General features: G+C 36.8%; 2 protein-coding genes across 2 annotated transcripts; one reads left to right on the forward strand and one right to left on the reverse strand.

Annotated features, from left to right (window-relative positions):
• Positions 1-6,017: 6,017 nt before the first annotated feature.
• On the forward strand, positions 6,018-19,013 carry LOC134657107 (uncharacterized). The gene is made up of 5 exons (XM_063512659.1): positions 6,018-6,330; positions 6,410-6,507; positions 7,275-7,365; positions 7,976-8,053; positions 18,910-19,013. The coding sequence occupies exons 1-5, from the start codon at positions 6,018-6,020 to the stop codon at positions 19,005-19,007; spliced, it is 678 nt and encodes a 225-aa protein (XP_063368729.1). The 3' UTR covers positions 19,008-19,013.
• On the reverse strand, positions 13,661-17,828 carry LOC134657250 (uncharacterized). The gene is made up of 2 exons (XM_063512825.1): positions 16,425-17,828; positions 13,661-14,901 (listed from the first exon to the last, which is right to left on the reverse strand). The coding sequence occupies exons 1-2, from the start codon at positions 17,338-17,340 to the stop codon at positions 14,828-14,830; spliced, it is 990 nt and encodes a 329-aa protein (XP_063368895.1). The 5' UTR covers positions 17,341-17,828; the 3' UTR covers positions 13,661-14,827.
• Positions 19,014-21,688: the final 2,675 nt, after the last annotated feature.

A 21,688-nucleotide genomic window follows, 5' to 3' on the forward strand; every position in this document is an offset into this window, starting at 1 on the left:
ATGCTTGAAATTAAGGTTTAAAACTTCATTTCAAGGTATGGTTCAAGTTAAAAATGTCAGATTAACATATTCATTGCCACCCAGCCAAACAAGACATCCGCGCCAGGCCACAAAAATATCGTCATATAAAGCTGTAGTACCACGATCCAGACTATCGGGTCGTCCGGCCTGGGAACGAAATCATAAAATACCCACTGAATAAAAACAATACATCGGAAAAAATTGGCAGTTCCAAATAGTTCTAATTATTAAAATGTTTTAGTTTTAATATTATATAAATTCACAGCACTGATTTAGTTTATTTCATCTTGAACTATGCCCTGTTAAAATAGTCTAAATACGTAAAAACCACGTCACTACACGACAATATTACTACAATAGTGATTTGGCAAGGGAATTGTATGACGAATCACCTCATCAGGACAACGTAATAATTTGGACTCACGGGGAGGCCGGGAAAATAAATAACAAAACACGTTTATAAGGGCTATTTTCTAAATTAGGGGTAGTTTTGTTGGTTTTACAAAGTAAATAATAGGAGTTATTGTTGCTTATTGTGGACCGAAACGTACAGTTAGGAGGTATAACTGGTAAAAGAACGATGGCATGTACAGTCACCAGCAATAATATGTTACTCTTTGAAGGCCGCAAAACATGTGACACGCTTTTATGGCTCTACAAATAAAATCGTGTCAGATATTTTTGCGGCCTTCGTTGTGTAACATATTATTGCAGGTGACTGTACGCTAAATCATTGTGTGAATCTGAATAATTGACTGAGAATGTATTTAATTTACCTACATAAACCCCGTTAAAATCTTAGCAAATACAGTTATACAGCTTATCTTCCAGATTTTAAAGAAGAAGGACATTATATGGCATCGTCACTGGCAGCTCCTCTTAACTCTAAACGTAACTAAACGTTCGTCAAGAATCACTCTATTGGTAGGTGAAAACTGCATGAAAATCCGTTCAGTAGTTTTCGAGTTTATCGCGAATATATACACAAAAACAGACAGACGCGGAGGGGGAATTGGTTTCATAAATAGTGATAAATCAAAGTATAAGCCAAAAGGGTTAGGCTAGGTTAGGAATCGTAGGACCCCACTTAGTGAAAGGTTAGAATAATTGTAGGTCATTCGGTTGAATATTGGTGCTATAAATCATAAATGGCCGGTCGTTAGTCAGACGACAGATGTGGATTAATGTGCCTGCGCCGCGGTCAGATGAATCTCCATATAGAAGGAGAGTTAGTATACCGGAAAAAGTGTAATTTTTAGGGTTCCGTACCTCAAAAGGAAAATAACGGAACCCTTATAGGATCACTCGTGCGTCTGTCTGTCTGTCCGTCTGTCACAGCCTATTTTCTCGAAAACTACTGGACCAAGTTAAAGTTCGGTACACACATGTAAATTAGTCACCCCAAAGACGGACATGTAACGTAAATAAATGACGTAAATAAAACGAGAAACTAAATGAGAAAGTTAAAAAATAAAGTTTTATCTACACACATGTCATTAGTGCTCTATAATGTGTTCAGAAACCGTAGGAAATGACAAGCTTTATTACAACCAATTTTACTATGAGAACTTTCTTATCTGTGGTAGTAGGAAAATTTGTACTTTAATGTACGAGTATAGGTGAACCAGGATCTATTAAGGGTGCGCCATGTTGCGGAATTTCACAGGAACTATTTTTTTCATACTACACTGAATTGTCACCCCATACATGAGAATAACAGCGCCCTCTTGACAATTATCATATATTACTGGTCAGGCTATACATAGGTAACGTTATAGATTTTTGTATGGTTATGAATTTAAATTTGGAACAGCAGTCTAAACTCAAGTGGGTCTCTATTCTAGTATCCATAGATATTAAAAGAGTTATCGATACGAAACGTCAATTTAGTATGTTTTTTTAATATAAACCGCACGATATTTGATCTCGAGTGACATGAGAATAGGGACTTCGTTCTTTTGTCTAGGAATTTAAAAAAAAACTACGGATGTGTGACATGCGTGAAAAAGTTTTCATTCACCGCCATTTGATGTACAGTTTATCTTTTAGTTAGTTTTAAGCATAGATGGTAGTATTTCTATAGATGTGGCCTACCGCGTGCCCCCGTAAGGGATAGACATAGATGACGTCACAAACCCGGGGATACCATATAGTTAAAAATTACCCCAATATTATCAAATATTGGGGTAATTTTAATCACGTTCGCGAGTTGTTCGCCTACGTAAGACGCAGCAATAAATAAAATATCAATGGGCCAATTTTTTTTTTTTTTAGAAAACAAACAGCCTTTTACAAATAAGTTTTACAAAAATGACTAAAAATAGGCCTAAAGTTTCATACGTTACTAAGTTGACTATTACAATGAAAAGTAAATAGGTTACTTAATTATACATTACCCGTGGGTATAGTTGTGACTACAACACGCAAATAAAGTAAGAAAACAATGCAAAATATTTACTTGAAACAATTTTTCAATTACTTGTAAACAAAATATGCCGAACTTTATTCTTGAAAACGGACAAACTATGAACAAAAATGTCTATATCATTAAGCGATTCATTATACATATTACAAGTACGCCTAAAGAAAGAATTTTTAGCATACTGTGTGCCACAGGAAGAAATAGAAAAGGTAGGTTTTCGTAATATACTTTGAGCATATTCGGCAGTTTTGCGTCGGTGCCCAGTTTCTCCTTCCGGTTGCTAAAATCCATTTAGCACGCGTGCCTGCATCTTGTGGAAATCTGGAGGTAATAAACGAAATATTCATTTTGTAATCTGTCACTCTTATTGCAAAATTAAGAATTAGTGCCTGCAGCATATCAATTAGATTCTCTGAGTCGTGGCAAAACCCCCTATAACGTTAGAAAGAATCCGTAATTCTTAAATAAATATAATTTACATTCTAATTTAAACACAGTTCAATTTTATTGTCCGTATAATATGTCCAGTTCTACAGCATAATTATTTATAAAAATGTTATTAAAATACGAAATACCCGAATTTTGGGGTAATTGTATGCATCACGGGCTGGTATCCCTCGAATAATAGCAATGCGACTAAATTGAATACACGTTATTAAAAGGGTGACGGGTTACTGTCAATATGCGTACGTAATTTGGTCGGTTAATTTATCAGGAAATATTTATAGGTTAATTTTTTTACCTGAGTTATTATTTACTGTAAATGCTTTTTCTACTCAGATTTTAATTGATATAGATTGTAGGATGCTGTTACTAAGCATGATAATGTGACCGAAGTATAAAATACTGTATTTACCTGTGAAATGTTACGTTGTCCTGTTTTTGCCGGCAGTCACTTGTACAGCGCAAAACTGAGCAATTCACCATATTTGTTGAATTGTTAAGTACTACTACATGCACACGAAACACTGATTTCAATATTTTTCCTGATAATCTTTGCACTGTTCATATGTTTCACACCAATTTGACGTTTACGCATTGTTTGTATCCCACCATAAACTACGGTGGGGAATAAAAAAATATGAGACTGTGACAAAGACAAACAATAATAGCTCTTTCTCTGCTATTCCTAGTGAAAGATACATAAGACTATCCCGTTCTGTCAGTTATCCCCACCACTCATGCCATGCCCTCGGTTTTAAGTATGTGTTTAGATAAAGTAGTGTATGTAACGGTACATAATTAGGCATTAAAATACTCGTGTGATCCTTTTAAGAAACTCACTAACGTTCGTTTCTTAAACCCACACTCTTATTTTATTGCCTCTCATTATGTAGCAGTCACATAAACTACTATTTCAAAATAAATGTTGTTACATATCAAATGTAAGAACTTATTTTGAGAATTGCAAATTTTTTTAATAGGTAATTATAAAATAAATAGGTTACCTATATAATTTATTTAAGAAAATAGGCAATAAAATACCATTCCCCCCTTTATCACCGAAACTACTGAGTCTAAAATTTTGCGCAGTCAAGCGTGAGTCCGACTGAATGTACGGAATCCTTGGAACGCGAGTCCGACTCGCACTTTACCAGTTTTTTTATGTTAACACAAACAGTAACATAGCTAGGTATACTTAGGTAAAATATACGTAATGTGTTACGATATACTATCCAAATATCAGGGATTCAAGTTCAGAAAACAATTCAAAAGCCTTTTTTAATTGTTTAATCTCGACACAGTAATCATTTAATCCTCCCGCGCCTTTATTGCGGCGTCTGATTACTGCAATCCCGCTCAACAATTAGCCGAGGACATTATCTCGCGGCCATTTTACTTCCTGTACCTATTCTTCTTGCTTTGCGAATTACTTTCACTAAATAAAAGACAAGCACGACTAGCATGTGATAGACTGGCAGTCTTTTTCTAACTGTAAATTAAAGTCGGGTAGTCTAATCGCGGGCGAGATACTGTCGCGCCAATCATGTGCTAGCCCTCATGTGAGACTCGTATTCCCGACTCTGGGATACCAGCCTATCGCTCTACCAACTGTGCTACCAAGACTTAGCCGTCTTAGGGAGGCGCCTAGCGACATCTACCGTAAGAGCATTATTCTTAAAGCTTCTTATCTATCTTCCTCGCGTTATCCCGGCATTTTGCCATGGCTCATGGGAGCCTGGGATCCGCTTGACAACTAATCTCAAGATTTGACGTAGGCACTAGTTATTACGAATGCGACTGCCATCTGATCTTCCAACCCAGAGGGGAAACTAGGCCTACTAAGGAATATTGGGATTAGTCCGGGGTTGGTTATAGAGGAGAGAGGTAGAAATGATGTGAAACTTTGTCTCGCCTCAGTTCAAAAGCGTTTGTAACAACACCAGAACTTTTGGCGCGAACGGAAAATTATTTCCAGTGTTGCCACTTAGCAATTAATTGCCATTATCTAGGTACTCTCTATGGTCTGTGTTGCTTTATTGTTAATTAAGCTTTAGTAAAATTCTGTTTCGTAAAACCGAAGACTGGTTTAAAGTAGTACGCGAAGTTATTTTTAATTGGATCTGGGACAAAGACAGTCTTATATTTTCCGATAAAATAGGTTACCTAGTTAAAACTTTGCCGTTTTGTGTCATTATAATTTTAACAAGACACTGCAATGCAAGATATCTATGATAAAGGAATATCGTAAGCAAGGAAAATATTAATTTAATTTAATGTATTGAGAATGATTGAAAATAGCAGTTGTAGTATATTTATGCGTTTACACATTCGTTGTTGCTCTTTCACAAATATTTACTTAATTTAACTAGTAAGTGTATATATATATTTTTTGTATTTTGTGCTATAAATTTTAAACAAGTAAATATGTACGTATGTAAGTTACCTAGAACTTACGTTTTGTTGGCTATTCTATGTTTTGTAAGAGCCACGAAAATTGGCGAGAAATTGTACGGCAAGCAACATCATGATTTCATGATATTAGCGCGGTTGAGCACGACGCCCTGCAAAGAGTAGGTATTGGCTAGGGTGTTATTAATTAATATTTAGTGGCAGAGTAAAGAAATAGGCATTTTATTCGTTAATATTTTGTCTCCAGCAATATCAAAAAGTTACGAGATAGGTAGAGTTTGTGCGGAAAAAGAAGAGTAGTGGAATGTATTGGGCCTCATACATCCCACGACTCTTCTTTTTCCGCCTTGGAGGATACAACTAAACGGAGTAGCCATTAACAGGCTTTCCCCTCTGTCGAAAATAGGCGGCCAACGGTCATACACAATGTATGGACTGACGTTTATCTGACATGGCTATTTTTACGTTACGCATACATTTGACGTTCCCCTCCCCCGCAAAAATCGGCAGACTGTTTTGTACAGAAAATTACAGACATGGCGTCTCCGTTTGATTATATCCTCCAAGTTTTCCGCACAAACTCTAATGAAAATATCAAAAAGGTACGAGATAAAACTTTTTACTCCAAACGAGTCTCACAGATTGATATAGTTAGAGGACATAAACTGTCATCAAAGCGTCAAATTCTGGAATCCCAAATATCCTACTAAATTACGATAAAATGCTTAGTCAGAATTTCTCTGAAGTAAATTACGCGCAGCGCGCCAAAGTACCGCAACGAATTGGTGATTTAAAATGTAAAATTACAGAGAGTTTCCAGCGGAAATGTCCTTACAAAACTTGTAATAAGGCCGGTTGCCGTAAGTTCTGGCACACGCCCTATGCGGCATATGACCCTGGATTTGTGGGACAGCTATGGCCTACGGTGCTGGCCGTGGGGATAGCTGAGATATTTTTCGGTGTGATTTTGATATCAATTGTGATCGCTAATAGAGAAAAGTATGACAGCATATACGGAGTTGACGCGGCTAACAGTAAGTTATTGAACGTTTTGCAGTAATATACCATAATTATAATACATATATGCGTCTCTAATGCATTTTAATTTCGCAGTAATAAGTCTAACAAGTATTGTTGGACTGGTGACACTGATTGTGTGTGGAGTGATGCTGCTTCTAGCGCTCATTCTGGACATGCGCAGAATCATGTGGGTAAGTAAGTCTTTAAACTATAAATATAATCTAGCGTTTTCCCGGCCTAGCGCCAGGGTCCGCTTTCCTGCTCAACCTTCTCCACTTCGCCCGGTCTTCGGCATCCTCAGGTGTGAGATTGTTCTCTTCCATACGATAGCCTAAGATCTAAGACTGTTCTACCGTCTTTACAATGGGGAATGCATGTAAAGAACTATAGCTAGATTATATGGCACACCATAAACAGGCATCTTGCTCGTTTTAGTCCCAGAACGAGCAGAATGTGGAATAAGTTACCTCCCAAGATTCGTTGTGCCCCCATTGCACAACGAATCTTAGTTTCTTCTAGAAGCGGGTATTCAGGGTTCTCAATGGCAACGCATGTGGTTCTTAGGTGTTGCTTTTGTCCATGGGAGACGGTAACCGCTTCCCGGCAGGCGACTATGATATTAAAAAATAAAACGAATGTCTCTGATAGTTTAGCCATTCCCGTTAGTAGCAAAAGACGGCAAAAAAATGTAGGCGCGAAGGGTTGTCCTATGTCCTTCCATAGAATTTCGGGCCGTTTTCTACTGACAAAGCGGGTTTGCCAGAGTATAAAACTAAAACATTAAAGTTTAATCGTATTTACGAGTATAAAACTCTTTGTACTTTGTTGTTTAATTCTTCTCGAGGCAGAGGTGTAGGGTTAGAGCCGGTGTAGCTTTATTTGACGTTCATAAGCGCATTGTAATATGCCTACTTGAATAAACTATCTTTTATCTTTATCTTATCTTGTCTGTTTTCAGATCAGGATTTTGACCTCCACGGGTTTGGGCGGATATGTTGTGATACTTTCAGTCCTTAAAATGCATTTTGCTCTTCTTGCCATTGAACGAGGTGAGATTTAAATTAATTGTAGTTATTATTATTATCCTAAAATCAACAATACACTCCTTTTTTTGGGCAATCTTGTAAAAATACAACCAAAATCGGAATGATATCAAGTGTCAATATTAGAAGTAGGGTGCATTGGGGTAAATGCGAAAGCGGGATAATTTTGAAAATGGCAAATATCTACTAAAATAGAAACATTTTCTACTGTACCAACAGTACGTAAGATGCCTTGTAAGCGTTGCAGTGGCGTAAGTGTATATGTGAATTCAGAATGTATAATATGTGATTGTGTAAACAAATTGCCTTTCTAAAATATATTCTAAGATATAACTAAGTAGACCATCCGTGTCTCCTTATAATATATACAGCTTTTTGTATCTTCCAGTCCGCTAAACCTTTTTTAATAATGGGAAAATGGGTAATGCTGTATTGGTTAAGAGAATAAGGGGAGGTGGAGAAGGGGTGACTGTCAGTGATACGTGTCAGATAAGTTTAGTGTCTATGCGTGTTAGCGTAATATTAAAAAAACACATATTTGCCCATATATTTTCACTAGTCTACTAGGTTAATTTGCGCAAGATTGCCACAAATTTAATACTTATTCTTTTTCTAGAGCCATCAGTATCGATAACCCAAGCAATTATATTGAGTGACGCGAGCATGCTGGAAGTTTTCACTTTACTCGGAGCAGGTAAATTCCCCACATATACATATATCGTCGTAAGCCTTAAACGTTGACTGGTATACTCTCCTCCGCCTGGCCACGACATTGCGCGACTGGCTTCGGCTAAGGCGAAAACCATAAGTTAATAAAATAATATTACGATTTATTAAACAATGAATAATTCAAGTATGTACTACCAAGTTTCTTGCCGGTCCCATATTGGGATACCCTCCTCCAATTGGGGCGGGATTTAAATCTTTTCAAGGCAGAGGTGTAGGGTTGGAGCCGGTGTAGCTTTATTTGACGTTCATAAACGCATTGTAATATGCTTAAGTACTTGAATAATAAACTATGTTTATCTTATCTACCTGGAGTGGCTGCAGTATCTCTTAGGTCACTTTGCGCTGATATATAACGACGTGTGTTTTTATTTTTTCCTTTGGCGTACAAAGGGTTATATATCGATAAAAAATACGATATCTAGTAACGGCTAACAATACTAGAGCATACGTAATGCGGTGTCGCAAACGAGTGATGCAAGTATAATAGGGGTTAATTGCGTTATATTATGTAGATGTTATACTATGTTAATGCATTCGAAACCGCAATGCCTAACGGATGGGTTTTTTCTATTATTACGCTTAGCTCAAAAGTTTATAGGGATACTAGCGACCCGCCCCGGCTTCGCATGGGTTAACAAATTATACATAAACCTTTCTCTTGAATCACTCTATCTATTAAAAAAAAAACCACATCAAAATCTGTTGCGTAGTTTTAAAGACAGACAGACAGACAGATAGATAACGGGAAGCGACTTTGTTTTATACTATGTACTTAGTGATTATTAAAAGTTACCTTTACAGTAGGGCTAGCACATGATTACCGCGACAGTATCTCGCGGCGAGATAGACTATCCTTCTTTTTCTGTGTGAATTAAAGAGGGATGGGTAGCCTATCTCGCTGCGAGATAGTCGCGCCAATCATGTGCTAGCCCGGTGATCTTGCAATAAATAGTATACGGTTTTAAAACTGCTAACTAATTCAATCAATCAATATGGTGCGTTGTAACACTTGTAACACAAATCACAAAGAATTATCGGTGAGGTATGTACATTGTACAGGCCAATAAGCAGTTTTAAAAGTAACGTTTGATTCTTAAAATTTCAACAACTTCCTATTATTATGTTATGTATGTCATTTAATTTTTAACAAGCAGAAACGTCTGCGACCGATGCTATTAACCTTAGAATAAATTAAAAAGAGGAAAAATTACTCACTGTCTGTCTGTCCAGAGATATTTCCACTTTTAAATGTATGTCGTTATAATCTTTAAACTCTCAATTCTCTTCCCATACCAGTTTTTTTTATCAATAATACTCGCTATTCTAAGCAGGTATCAGGGTACATAATTTACTGAAGACAGCTAAATTAATACTACCTAACTAAACTTCCTGCATCTAACAGCTAAACTGTGAAATGAACTGTCGCCCGCTGTATTTCCGGATACAACGTTCACACATTGAATAAATCTCACATTTTAAAGGCCGGCAACGCATTTGCAACCTTTCTGGTATTGCTGACGTCCATGTGCGACGTTATTTGCTTACCATCAGGCGATTTGTCTGCTCATTTGCCTCCTATATCATAAAAAATTAAATAAAATAAATTTGCAAAAATATAACCCTCCCATGAACCTATAATATTACGGACAGAGTTTCGCTTACAACACAGCTGTGATTCCAACATCCACCAGTTTCTAAGTATTTACGCGTGACACACACACATTGACAGCCCACATCCACCAGTTTGCCGTCAGACGAATCGAAACGTCATTGAAGTAAACATGTCGAAGAAAAATATAAAATATGCCGGCATGCGTAGTTAAATCCTGCTAGAATTGTACCGATCGAAAGAAAAAAAGTCACGGAATAACTTTTCATTCTTAAGTTTATCAATTAGTACGTAAAATCACGATAATTTGTTGTTTATAAATGATCAAACTGCAAAACAGGAGTGTGACCAGTAACATGAAAAGGGTAATTTCCGGAAAGTAGGGTAATTGATACCCTTCTTATTAAATCATTATTTATTAAGAGATCATTTAGGTAAATGGTTAAATTATTGATTGTGCATTTCAAACTAGGTCGTAGGTAGGTAGGTAGGTTATGTATTATAATTTTTTTGTTGAAAACCAGATAAGTTTCAAGTTAAATGTATAAATTAAAAAAACATGACGAACTGATTTCATTACGATGCTAAATATCATTAGGTATTGAAAATAATGTTTGCACAAAGTAATTGTGCAATATTGCGCATTTTCAAGACCTATAAAATCAGATACGTACACACCTTTTTTATTGTCTAACGTAAAACTGACCTAATTTTTTATTTTAAATTAAAAAAAAAAACTAGGACGATATCATGGAGTCCATGACGATATTAAAAATAATTGTTTCACCATTAGGCTTTGAGTATATAGCCTAAGGAGATGTGATAACGTAAACTCTTCGAACAAATTTTTTCACCACTTTAAGCGGGCGGCGAGGTAAACACCTACAGCACACCACCAAAAGATAAGTAACTCAACAGACACAGATTTTGCTGTTGCGACAAACGCAGACTACAAAAAAATTCAACACATCAAAAATTACACGCACACAGACATAGTTTTCACATAACTATGCAGCATACATACGAACATGATAGTGATGGGTCACATCTGAAGAATGAGTCAAATCAGTTTTATGAATGAACTGAATGGTCTTATACTATTTTATTATAAAATTGTAAAAGTGAAAATTCTGTACATTGAAGCTATTAGGTAGTCAATAAAATGATTGTTTGTATGTATGGCTGTCTGTATTTATGTGGATTTGTGTCTTAGCCAGCACGCACAGCTAAACTGTGGAATGAACTGTCGCCCGCGGGTTTTCCGGGCTGATACATCGGTAAACGTACTAAGGGAAAACCGAAAGAGAGGTGGTCAGACGAGATAGATAGAGCGGCTGGAAAGGACTGGATTACAAAGGCAATGGATAGAGATACTTGGAAGGATATGGAGGAGGCCTTTACTCGTAGAGAGGTCCTTATATAAACATTTAAATAAATAAATTATGTATAATTTATTAATCTACATATGTTTTTTCGATATAAAAATAAATAAATAATAATAATAAGAAAATAAATTATACTGTAAACTTGCAATATTATAATGTGTAATTGTAAAGTATAGTACCTAATGCATGAAATGAAATATTAATTTAATTAAGAAATGATATGTTTGTTTATTAAGGAATAAAGAGGCTATATTATTATTATTTTTTTACATAGGTAAAGATATCGTCCCATAGAAAATTTGAATTTCGCGCCTTTTTTTACTGACATTATTTGCTTGATTAGCTAATTAAACAAACTGCCGTGATTGAATGAATGAATGATTCATTCAATCATTCAAATGTTGAGTCGCTTTTTTGACTTTGTGACATCCCTTAAGACCGATTCATCCCCGTACCACTGTATTCATGTTTACATTTTTCTGTCGTTTATGTATGTTAGTGGATGATGAAAAGTCAATTTAATTATTAGAAAACTGTGTATTTTCATTAAAAACTTATATTTATTACAGAGCGATGTTAACAGTGGGAGTTGTTGAGAAAGAAGAGAGTGAGTGAGTCGATGAATGGATACAGGTTTAAAACCATTCAGTCTTAAATATGGTTGCGTTCAGAAACATAATCCCGGGGGATGGTTTGACCATTATACATTTTTTTTTTCTTAAGTTAAGTAGTCCTGGGACTAATGCTAATGCAGAATTACAGATAAACAAAGTAAAAAATGCTTTTATAAAAATAATAAAAGGTAAGTTACAGTATCATTTACCTGGTAGGTTATAGTTAGTTACATTTACCTTATAAGTACATGAGATCAAATTTCACATAGAGACGGATCTTTGAATTTTGAATTTGATTTTTTTGAACCGGAGTTTTGAATTATTAGATATTCAATTAAAAAATAACATTTGTTAAAGTTTTAAGCATAACTACATTTGACTAACAAAATTAAACTTTGAAGACTATTTTCTTAAACATTACAAGCTAGGTACATTTTTTTAAAATGCAGATTACAAAGTTTCAAATAATTAACACATACATTTAAATTTAACAGAAAGATAGAAACATTATTAAGCTATCATTAACATTGATAGATTTACATTTCAATGGGCAAAACACTTATTTTATTTATAGCCCTACTAGTAATGTTGCCATTAGGCATTTTCAAGTCCACCACCCTTGCTTTTTGGTCAGCGCCATAATGAATCTTTATGATTCTTCCTACCGGCCACTGCAATGGACTGCATCTAGTGTCTCTAAGAAGCACTAAGTTATTAAGTTCAACATTTGGTTGTATGTGATGCCATTTAGGACGGTTGTTTAACAAACTTAAATATTGCTTGTGCCAAGCTCTCCAGAAGTGTTGATGTATTTGGGTGCAACGGCGCCACAAACGCAACCTGTTTTGAGGTATAGATGTTATGTCTGGCTCAGGGATGGCATTTATTTGCCTGTGAATTAAAAAGTGACCCGGGGTCAGGTATGTAAAATCTGTGGGGTCCCTAGATATTTGGGTTATGGGTCTTGAGTTAAGAATCCCTTCTGTGTTTGCTATTATAGTATTAAATTCCTCATAATTGAATAGACTATTACCTATGACCCGCTTAAAATGTTTTTTGAGCTCTTCACGGCTGCCTCCCAGAGGCCTCCAAATGTAGGTGAATAACTGGGAATATATTTAAAATCTATATTTTTTGACACTGCATAGTCTATGACAGAATCTTGATGCTCTTTCGAGCTTAAATTTGAAAGCTCTTTAAGAGAATTGTCAGCTCCTATAAACGTTTTAGCGTTGTCACAAAAGATTTTGGATGGATAACCACGCCTGGCTGTAAACCTTTTTAGTGCAGCAATGAAGGCTGGGGTGGTCATGTCCGAGACTAGTTCTAAATGGATAGCTTTAGTGGCAAAGCACACAAATACACAGACATAACCTTTTGTGACAATGCTTCTTCGCAGTGAAGACTGTTTGATGCTGAAAGGCCCACAGTAATCTATACCAATAACATCAAATACTTTGGCCTCATTTACTCTATCAAAGGGCAAAGACCCCATCAGCTGTGAGGCAGCTTGAGCTTTAAATCTATAGCAAGTGATACATTTTCCTATTATTTTAGAAACTTCTTTATTGCAGTTAATAATCCAGTATGTCTGAGCTAGACTGCTAATTGTATCTTTTAAACCACCATGTAATAATGACTTGTGCTCATATTGGATTATTAAACTGGTCACAAAACATTTTTTGGGCAAAATTATTGGATGCTTTTGTGCATATGGGATATTTGCATTTTGCAATCTTCCTGTCACTCTTAATACATTGTTTGCATCTAAAAATGGAACTAAACTTTTTAAATTACTCTTAATTGGTAACTTGTTCTTTATACAGTGTATTTCTTGTTTAAAATACTCATGTTGCAAGAGTGATACAATTTTGTATTTAGATTGCTGGATTTCATTTACAGTGAGATTACCATTAACTTTATTGTTAGAATTTTTACAATTATTATAGAATCTTAAAATCCAAGCAACTACTCTTTGTAACTTTATCCATGATGAGTATTTTTTAAATAACTCTGATTCATTTGGTGTAGCAATCAAACAGGCTAGATGGCTGCTGACAGTCTCACTGGTGTTTTCTGAGCTGTTGGTGACTGTGAATGGCTGGGGATGGTACTTAGGATCCAGAAAGTCACTTGGGCCATGCCACCACAAGTCATTTTTTTCGAGGTCAAGCGCACTACAGCCTCTAGACAAAACATCAGCCGGGTTGGTTGTGCCACCAATATGGCTCCAAATACAATCACTAGTTACATTATTTATTATTTGTATTCTGTTTTTGACATAAACAGGTAACGATTCTTTTTTTGACTTGATCCAGCACAAAGTAACCTTTGAGTCAGATAGTAAGTATTTAGCAGTTATTTTTACATTTGCTAAAATTTGTTTTACCTTATCAAATAATTTTGCTAGCAACACTGCTGCATTCAATTCTAATTTTGGAATTGTAAGCTCATTTTTGATTGGGGCTATTTTTGACTTGCTGCATAGCAGGTTCATTGTAGCCTTTCCATTTTGAAAGGTTCGTACATATATGCATGCCCCATAAGATTTGGACGAGGCATCACAAAACCCTATGATTTCTACTTGATCCTTGGTAGGCATTACATGCCTTTGTATTTGTATATTTGGCATCTCCAATATTTCTTTGTGAAATTTAATCCATTTATTTAAGAATTCCTCTGGTATTGGAGAGGTCCAGTCTAAATTTTGCCTCCAAAGATCCTGTAGAAATTGTTTTGCCCTAACAACTATAGGCCCCGCCAGCCCTAAGGGATCAAAAAAGGACCCAATGAAACTAAGGATTGAGCGTTTGTCCCAATGTTGTATGTCTTTGTTGGGATAACTAATTTTAAAAACATCTTGATTGGGATTGAATACCATGCCTAAGGCTTTTAGATCAGTTTTCATAGAGAGTTGGTGATCATCAGCGTAGCAAGTTTCGGGAGAGATACCAGTTAGCAGTTTGGGATCATTGGCTGCCCACTTGTGCAGATGGAAATCTGCATGAGACAGCAAGTTAGTAAATTGATCTCTTACCTCCAATGCATCCTTGATGGAGTCTGCTCCGAAGAGGGCATCATCCACGTACATTGCAGTGCGGACCACCTCTGCTGCTTTAGGAAGCTCTGCCTCATACCTTGCCGCCAGCTCCTCTAAGCACCTTGTCGCCAGGAAACTCGAACTTTTTTGTCCGTAGGTCACGGTCTGTAATTGAATGATAATTAGTTCATTGTTGTTATTGCGCCATAAGATATTTTGCAAGTGATGAAACTTGGGGTCTATTCTTATGGCTCTGTACATATTTTGGATGTCAGCCATCATTACATATTTGTGAACTCTGAATGATATCAATATATCAAACAGGTCTTTTTGAACTTTAGGGCCATTTAGTAACACATCATTAAGACTGTTGCATTCTTTGCCTGCCTTAGTATTTCCGTTGAACACTACTCTAACTTTATTTGTTTTCCTGTCCTCTCTAATGACCGGTAAATGTTGCATGAAATATAATTGTTGCTTATTAGAGTTTGTTAAGGGCAGCACCTTAGCATGACCAAGCTCTATGTATTTATTTATAAATTCTTTGTACCTCTCGTGCAAAGTTTGGTCCTTTTTGAATCGTTTTTCTATACAATTAAGGGTTTTGACTGCAATTGGAAAGGTATTGCCAAGATTGAGTAGATCCATGGGCTGAGCAAGGGGAAGAGACACCTGAAACTTGTTATCAATTAATTGTACCGAGCGTTGAAACTCGGCCTCACAGGAGTCCTGCTTTGCTGTAACCTCCGATTTCATTTCAGGAACAATTTCTGTTTCCCAAAACTTTGTTAGGAGGTGCTCAATATTATTATTGGCCTCATGGGTGGCCACATGCAATGAAACATGATGGCAGGTTGTTGCTCCATTATGACATGGAGTGTCGCCAGATATTACTGTACCAAATTCTGTACCGATGAGGTAAAGTTCAGTATTTGAGATTTTGGTTTTGCTGGGCAATAATATTTTGCAAAATATGCTGGCAGAAAACAAGAATGAAATATCACCTGGAATTGACCATTCATTGTCTGCTAGTACAACAGAATTTGGTATTGTGAATTTACTTGTATCTATTTTGTTTTCTGGCAATTGTGTGGTGATTTTGTCCACCAGTGAACATGTTACTTGCAAGCTGTAATCTGAATGCAGCGACTCAAATTTGGCATTTACAGCTTTTGATGTTTGATTAGATTGACACTGTAGAGCTGAAATGTTGAGGTTTTTATTTATTGGCTGCAAATTCAATGCTTTGGCAAGATTATTTGTTATGAAAGAAACTTGGCTGCCACAATCAATCAAACCTCTAGCTGTAATATATGACTTTCCATCTGGCCCTAGTACTTTGACCTTAACGGTGGGCAATAGATCAGTAACGTCAGCATTTGTCGAGTTTGCATGGCAACTGGTAACTTTTGGCTCAGATTCAATATGCAACAATGTGTTGTGAGCTTTACTTTGACATGTGGAGCATTTGAAATGAAATTTACATTTATTTTTGTGCATACCTAAACATATGTTACACAATTTGTGTTTGGTAGCAAGCTCCTGTCTTTCATTGGGTGATTGTGCTGCAAAAATTGGGCAACAAAACAATTTGTGTGATGTTGCTTTGCAACATAAGCATGAAGGTACTGATATATTGGCCACATTACACACTTTAGCACTTTTAGTTTGATATGTATGCGACTTACCTTCGCTTTGTTGGCTTTCTTCAAAGCTGCTGGCTCTTCTCTCCACGAATGACAAGAAGTCTTCGAGATTTGGCATCTTGTCACTGTCCCTTTCCTGATGATAGGCTCTGCATGAAAACTGATCCACCTTTTTTAAGACAATAGTTAGTACAATTAAGTCCCATTGCTCTATTGGCTGACCTAGGGCTTTAAGGGCGCCTAGATGCTGACGTGTGTTGGCTACAAGGTCCCGCAGGTTGGTTGCAGAACCTTTCACAATGGGTGTGCTATCTATTATAGCTTGGATATGATTGTTTATTACCAGAAACTTATTGTCATACCGCAATTTAATTAGCTCTCTGGCTTTTACATATGATTCAGTGGTTAATGGAAGACCTTCAATTAACGCTAATGCTTCACCTTTCAGGTATTTCTTCAAGTAATATAGTTTTTGCACTTGTTTTAACTTTTCACTGGAGTCTATTATCGCGTCGAAGAGCTCGATGAAGGCGACATATTTCGTGTAATCCTTCCCGTCGTACGTAGGGATGTCTATCTCCGGCAACCGCACTCCACCATGATGACTCGTTACGTCCGTGGCCTCCGCTATTGTTTTCGACGTTGACGACGACGTATTGGTTGTGGGCGCTTTTGAGGTTATTTTCCGTAATCGTGAGATGACTTTTATGGTACGCTCCTCGTGCTCATCTTCGTCTTCAAAGTCTTCAGATGAATCCTTTTCTGTTAATATGGCTAGTTCCAGCGTCAAGTCATTGTATTTTTTAAAGTTTGCTTCAGTTTGTTCTAATCTGATTATTGCTGATTCTTGATCCAAAGGATTGTCCGGTCCGTTTAAAAGTTTCTCTATTTTAGTTGTAAATCCTTTACACCACGCGATTTGCGCATTCAGCTTCCTTATTTCGTTGGATTTTTTCATTTTGATGTTCAATTGTAAACAAGTTGAAGAATGAAGTCTAATGTCAATTATGACATTGACAGCGGATGTCAGATTCGAATGACGTTTCACGAAGTTTGAGTGAACGGTCCGATCTTCGCTCCAAAATTGTCATTCCGCGTCTTTTCGGTTTGTCCTTGAATTCATCAAAATGGCTAACGTTGGAAGTTGAATTCCGAGAAATGGGCTTGGTCGCGTCGAAACTTGATTTTGCTCAATTTAATGCTGCGGCTTCGAAATATCACTGAAAATCTTCTCGTTTGCTGCGAGGCGCGACTTGGCGTTAATATTTCGGCGATATCTTTGCACAATGAGAGATTTTAAGTCCGACCGGCACTTCACACGAGGCGACAACTTTCTTGAAATATCGTAACTTTTGCACGAACTACACTTGTTTCGGCACCATTTATGTTAGTGGATGATGAAAAGTCAATTTAATTATTAGAAAACTGTGTATTTTCATTAAAAACTTATATTTATTACAGAGCGATGTTAACAGTGGGAGTTGTTGAGAAAGAAGAGAGTGAGTGAGTCGATGAATGGATACAGGTTTAAAACCATTCAGTCTTAAATATGGTTGCGTTCAGAAACAATGTATCGCAACGGTTTTTTCTTTAAATGGAGATTGTACTTCAATATACATTTAATAGTTAGCATAAATACTTATTTAAGATAGGAAACGCGATCTTGTTGCGAATTTGAGCTATCAGATCGCCTTTTACATGATAATACTGCACAAGTCACCATTTTTTAAGAGAAACGTCTCGCGAGTCTCGCGACACGGAACGATGCAAAATGGCGGTGAAGCGACTTCAAGTAGTTTTATATAACGTATTTGAACAGTTGACCAATGTACTTTGCCGGAGGGGGTCGCCCATGTATCACATCAAAGCCATTAGGGGAGAATTTGTGTTACATGGTAACACTCGTCTACACGCACACATTCAAACCGGCCGCCATTGCAGTGTCACAGTTTGTCTTAGGTGACAGTCCGTCCGTAATATTCTAGGTCCATGAACCCTCCCTTTTGTGTCGGTTCTAGTCTTAGCAACGAATATATATCATGATTTCGTAACGATGCATGTATAACTAGGGTTAATGCCATGATATTGTTAATATGTAGATTAGTTGCATTCATAACTGCAATGGTAAATATCTACTATGTATGTATCTATCTGTGTAGTAAAATAAGTTTTTTGAAAAACATTTAATGTTAATATACAAGCATTTATCACTGACTGTACTTTTCTTTCAACAGCCAACTACAAGATTGTCAGTAGAATAAGTCGCGAAATTCAAAGTTCCTATGGGACGATAACCCTTAATTTTTTTTTAATTTGCCGCTCTTTTCTACTGACGGAAATTACTTGACAGAGTATAAATGATATAAAACGGATTATATCGCGTATATTGAATTTACGAGTATTCTACATCGGGATGTAGAATAAATTCAAAATACGCGATATAATCCGTTTTAATAGTTTTATTTCATGAGTAACTATCGCGGTAACCGAAGACAATATTCAGAGTATTTTAAATGATTGTTTTCAGTTCTCCATTTCTTCGGCGACATTGCAGTATTCACTTACTACAACCTGAGGTACCTGCAACCAACGTTGTTCTACACCGGGCAAGTTGAAAATATTTGATCGATGAGGTTAGGGCTCATTTAGACGATGCGATAACTCGCATGCGAGTTTCATTACATTGCGGGTTTTGATCGGTCGGTTGAATTGGACGTAACCAACAGTCCGCAGTGTAACTAAAATCGCATGCGAGTTCACGCGCCGTCTAAATCAGCCCTATGGAAAGGCAGAGATAGAAAATGGCAGGTAAACGTACGCAATTCAAAAATAGATAAATGGCCCTAAATTATAAGAGTTGAAAGCAAAGGAAAAATAAACGATAGCATCAATTAATAGATACCTAATAGAAACTAATATCGTCGTCGAGAATGCCTAATCCGGCGAGTATTTAATTAAATTAATGATGATGATGATGGTATCCTGTTATCCCTTATCAGGGACATAGGGCTCTCAGAAGGGATTTCCATTTTTCGCGGTCCAGCGCGGCCTCCTCCAGCTCCGTCCAGCCGAGGCCGACTGGTGCAGCCTCCTTTTCCACTGTGCGCCTCCAGCCAGCCTATTATGGATAGCTTTATCCATCTTTATCCACGTGATAAAATAACTGTCACTGTTTAACACCGTGGGAAAGAAAGTGACGGACACCGTTTTATCACGCTGTCACGTAGACAAGAACGACCATCATATCCGTACAGGAGGTACGTGGGCGACCTGGCCCCATTTTTCCGGGAATTTTCCAAGTCAGCCCTTGCTTGGATATGTGGTTATTATGAGGTATTAAATTAATACCTCATGTATTCTGTTGCTAGGTAACTATTTATCAATCAAGAATCGAAATAGATTTGCTAAAATTTTAATTCAACTAAATTAAAAATAGAGCATGTAACGGATTTGGAATTCTCAACGACGACAAATGTGGTTTCCTTTACAATATATGTGTATCATCCTTAAAATGATACATTATTTAATTACTTACAGCTTAGTTTTATAATGGCTCGCGAACTTAAATTAAACAATCTCTGTGGCTTTAACTTTGACATTTGTGTGTATTTTGTTTACCTATAGTGATTGTTATTTTTACATTGCAAAAATATACGTTATCAAACCTAAAAATCAACTTTTTGTCTTCAAGCATGAGCTTCTTTACTTGTATACTCAGGTGCCTGTTGTTTACCTCTGCTTGTATTTCTGTTTTATTTGTATTGTCTTCTTTTATTGAGGTGTGCAATAAAGAGTATTTGTATTGTATTGTATTGTATTGTACCTGAACATTATAATATAATAAATTTTACCTGCCTTAGGGCTGATTTAGACGGCGCGTAAACTCGCATGCGATTTTAGTTACACTGCGGACTGTTGGTTACGTCCAATTCAACCGACCGATCAAAACCCGCAATGTAGGTAATGAAACTCGCATGCGAGTTCTCGCATCGTCTAAATGAGCCCGTACAAACTGTATACGTACGTACTTGTAATGTGTGTTCGATTTATTGGTTAAACTTGTTAAAACTTTAGCTCGTGAATTATATGGGCTACAACTTGTACAAAACTTTAGTCCCGGGAGACAAAGCCACAACTTTAGTGGAAAGTAACTAGATTCCACCATTTTGGTTTCGTGTGCTGTTAAATTTAACATTATTGGAACATACTCGTACCTATATCGTTGGTTTAGGTAGGTACGTCAGATGTCTTGAGAGTGGCTCGTAGAGGTTTTAACGACAGACGATAATAAGTTTTTGGCAAAAATTTCATTTTTGGCACACGCTTTTAATGCTGACTGTACTTTTCTTACGACAGACAACTAATACTCATCGAGACAATTCTAAAAACCCCTAACACAATTAGGTTGCGTTGTTTCATCACAGAGTTCCTATGGCCAACTCCTGTCTCCATCATCAGATCAGCTCGATGGTACCATAATATTGCATTGTCACCCGACTTACATGTGTATGCAAAATTTCAGCTCAATCGGAAACCGGGAAGTGGATCAAATTTAACTTGCAAGATTCCATTACAAGTTTGTTACATACAGGTCGACCTAATAAAAGCGTGTTAAAAAATCAACCATCATATCCCTCCAGCTTTGATGTCCTAATTTATAAAGCAGCTATGTTTTATGAAATCATTAATATGGCCGTCCCTCATAGACTTATCTATGCCTGACACATGAAATTATTGGACACCTAAATGATTAAAGAACCTCTCGTAACGATTTTATGTCACGCACTCTTCATGAATGTTATTTGAAAATGAACCTTGTTGTAAAATGTATGAAACGTGCGAGATTTATAGGTATACATAATTAGTGCGATAGCCTGTAACTTTGGACGCTGTATGAGTAGAGTCAGCAACAGAAGTTGCTAAGCGGGCGAGGAGTTTAAAATGATCTTGACGCGAGTGCATTGTTAAGGGAATAAGAGCGTGTCAAAGGTAATTTTGAACACCTCGCCCGCTTAGCAACTTCTGCTGCTGACTGTAACAAGAAAATGAGACGTGTCCTGGCTACGGTCAACCGAATGATCAAAGGCCTGCCGTTGTTCCCAATTATACGGGACCCGCTATAATTAGTGGCCGAGAAAATGTGGTCCGTTTGTTTTGCAACTTGGAAATATAATATATCTTCTGTTAAGTGTTACTTTTCAATGTGAAACGAAGGTAATTTATTTTTCATTTCTCATGCTCTGAAAGAGGGTCATTGTTGTTCTAAAAGGTGTGCAGAAAAAAATACGTTTCTGCACTAGAGCATT

The sequence above is a fragment of the Cydia amplana genome, chromosome 19, assembly GCF_948474715.1.
Source record: "Cydia amplana chromosome 19, ilCydAmpl1.1, whole genome shotgun sequence".
NCBI lineage: Eukaryota > Metazoa > Arthropoda > Insecta > Lepidoptera > Tortricidae > Cydia > Cydia amplana.

Excerpts from the sequence above, each read along its gene's own strand:
- LOC134657107 (XM_063512659.1), top strand. The coding sequence starts at position 6,018 with ATGCTTAGTCAGAATTTCTCTGAAGTAAATTACGCGCAGCGCGCCAAA. Across the intron at positions 6,331-6,409 it reads CGGAGTTGACGCGGCTAACA|TAATAAGTCTAACAAGTATT; the intron begins GTAAGTTATTGA and ends TTAATTTCGCAG. Across the intron at positions 7,366-7,975 it reads TCTTCTTGCCATTGAACGAG|AGCCATCAGTATCGATAACC; the intron begins GTGAGATTTAAA and ends TTCTTTTTCTAG.
- LOC134657250 (XM_063512825.1), bottom strand. The coding sequence starts at position 17,340 with ATGAAAAAATCCAACGAAATAAGGAAGCTGAATGCGCAAATCGCGTGG. Across the intron at positions 14,902-16,424 it reads AGAAAGCCAACAAAGCGAAG|ACCGTGACCTACGGACAAAA; the intron begins GTAAGTCGCATA and ends ATTCAATTACAG.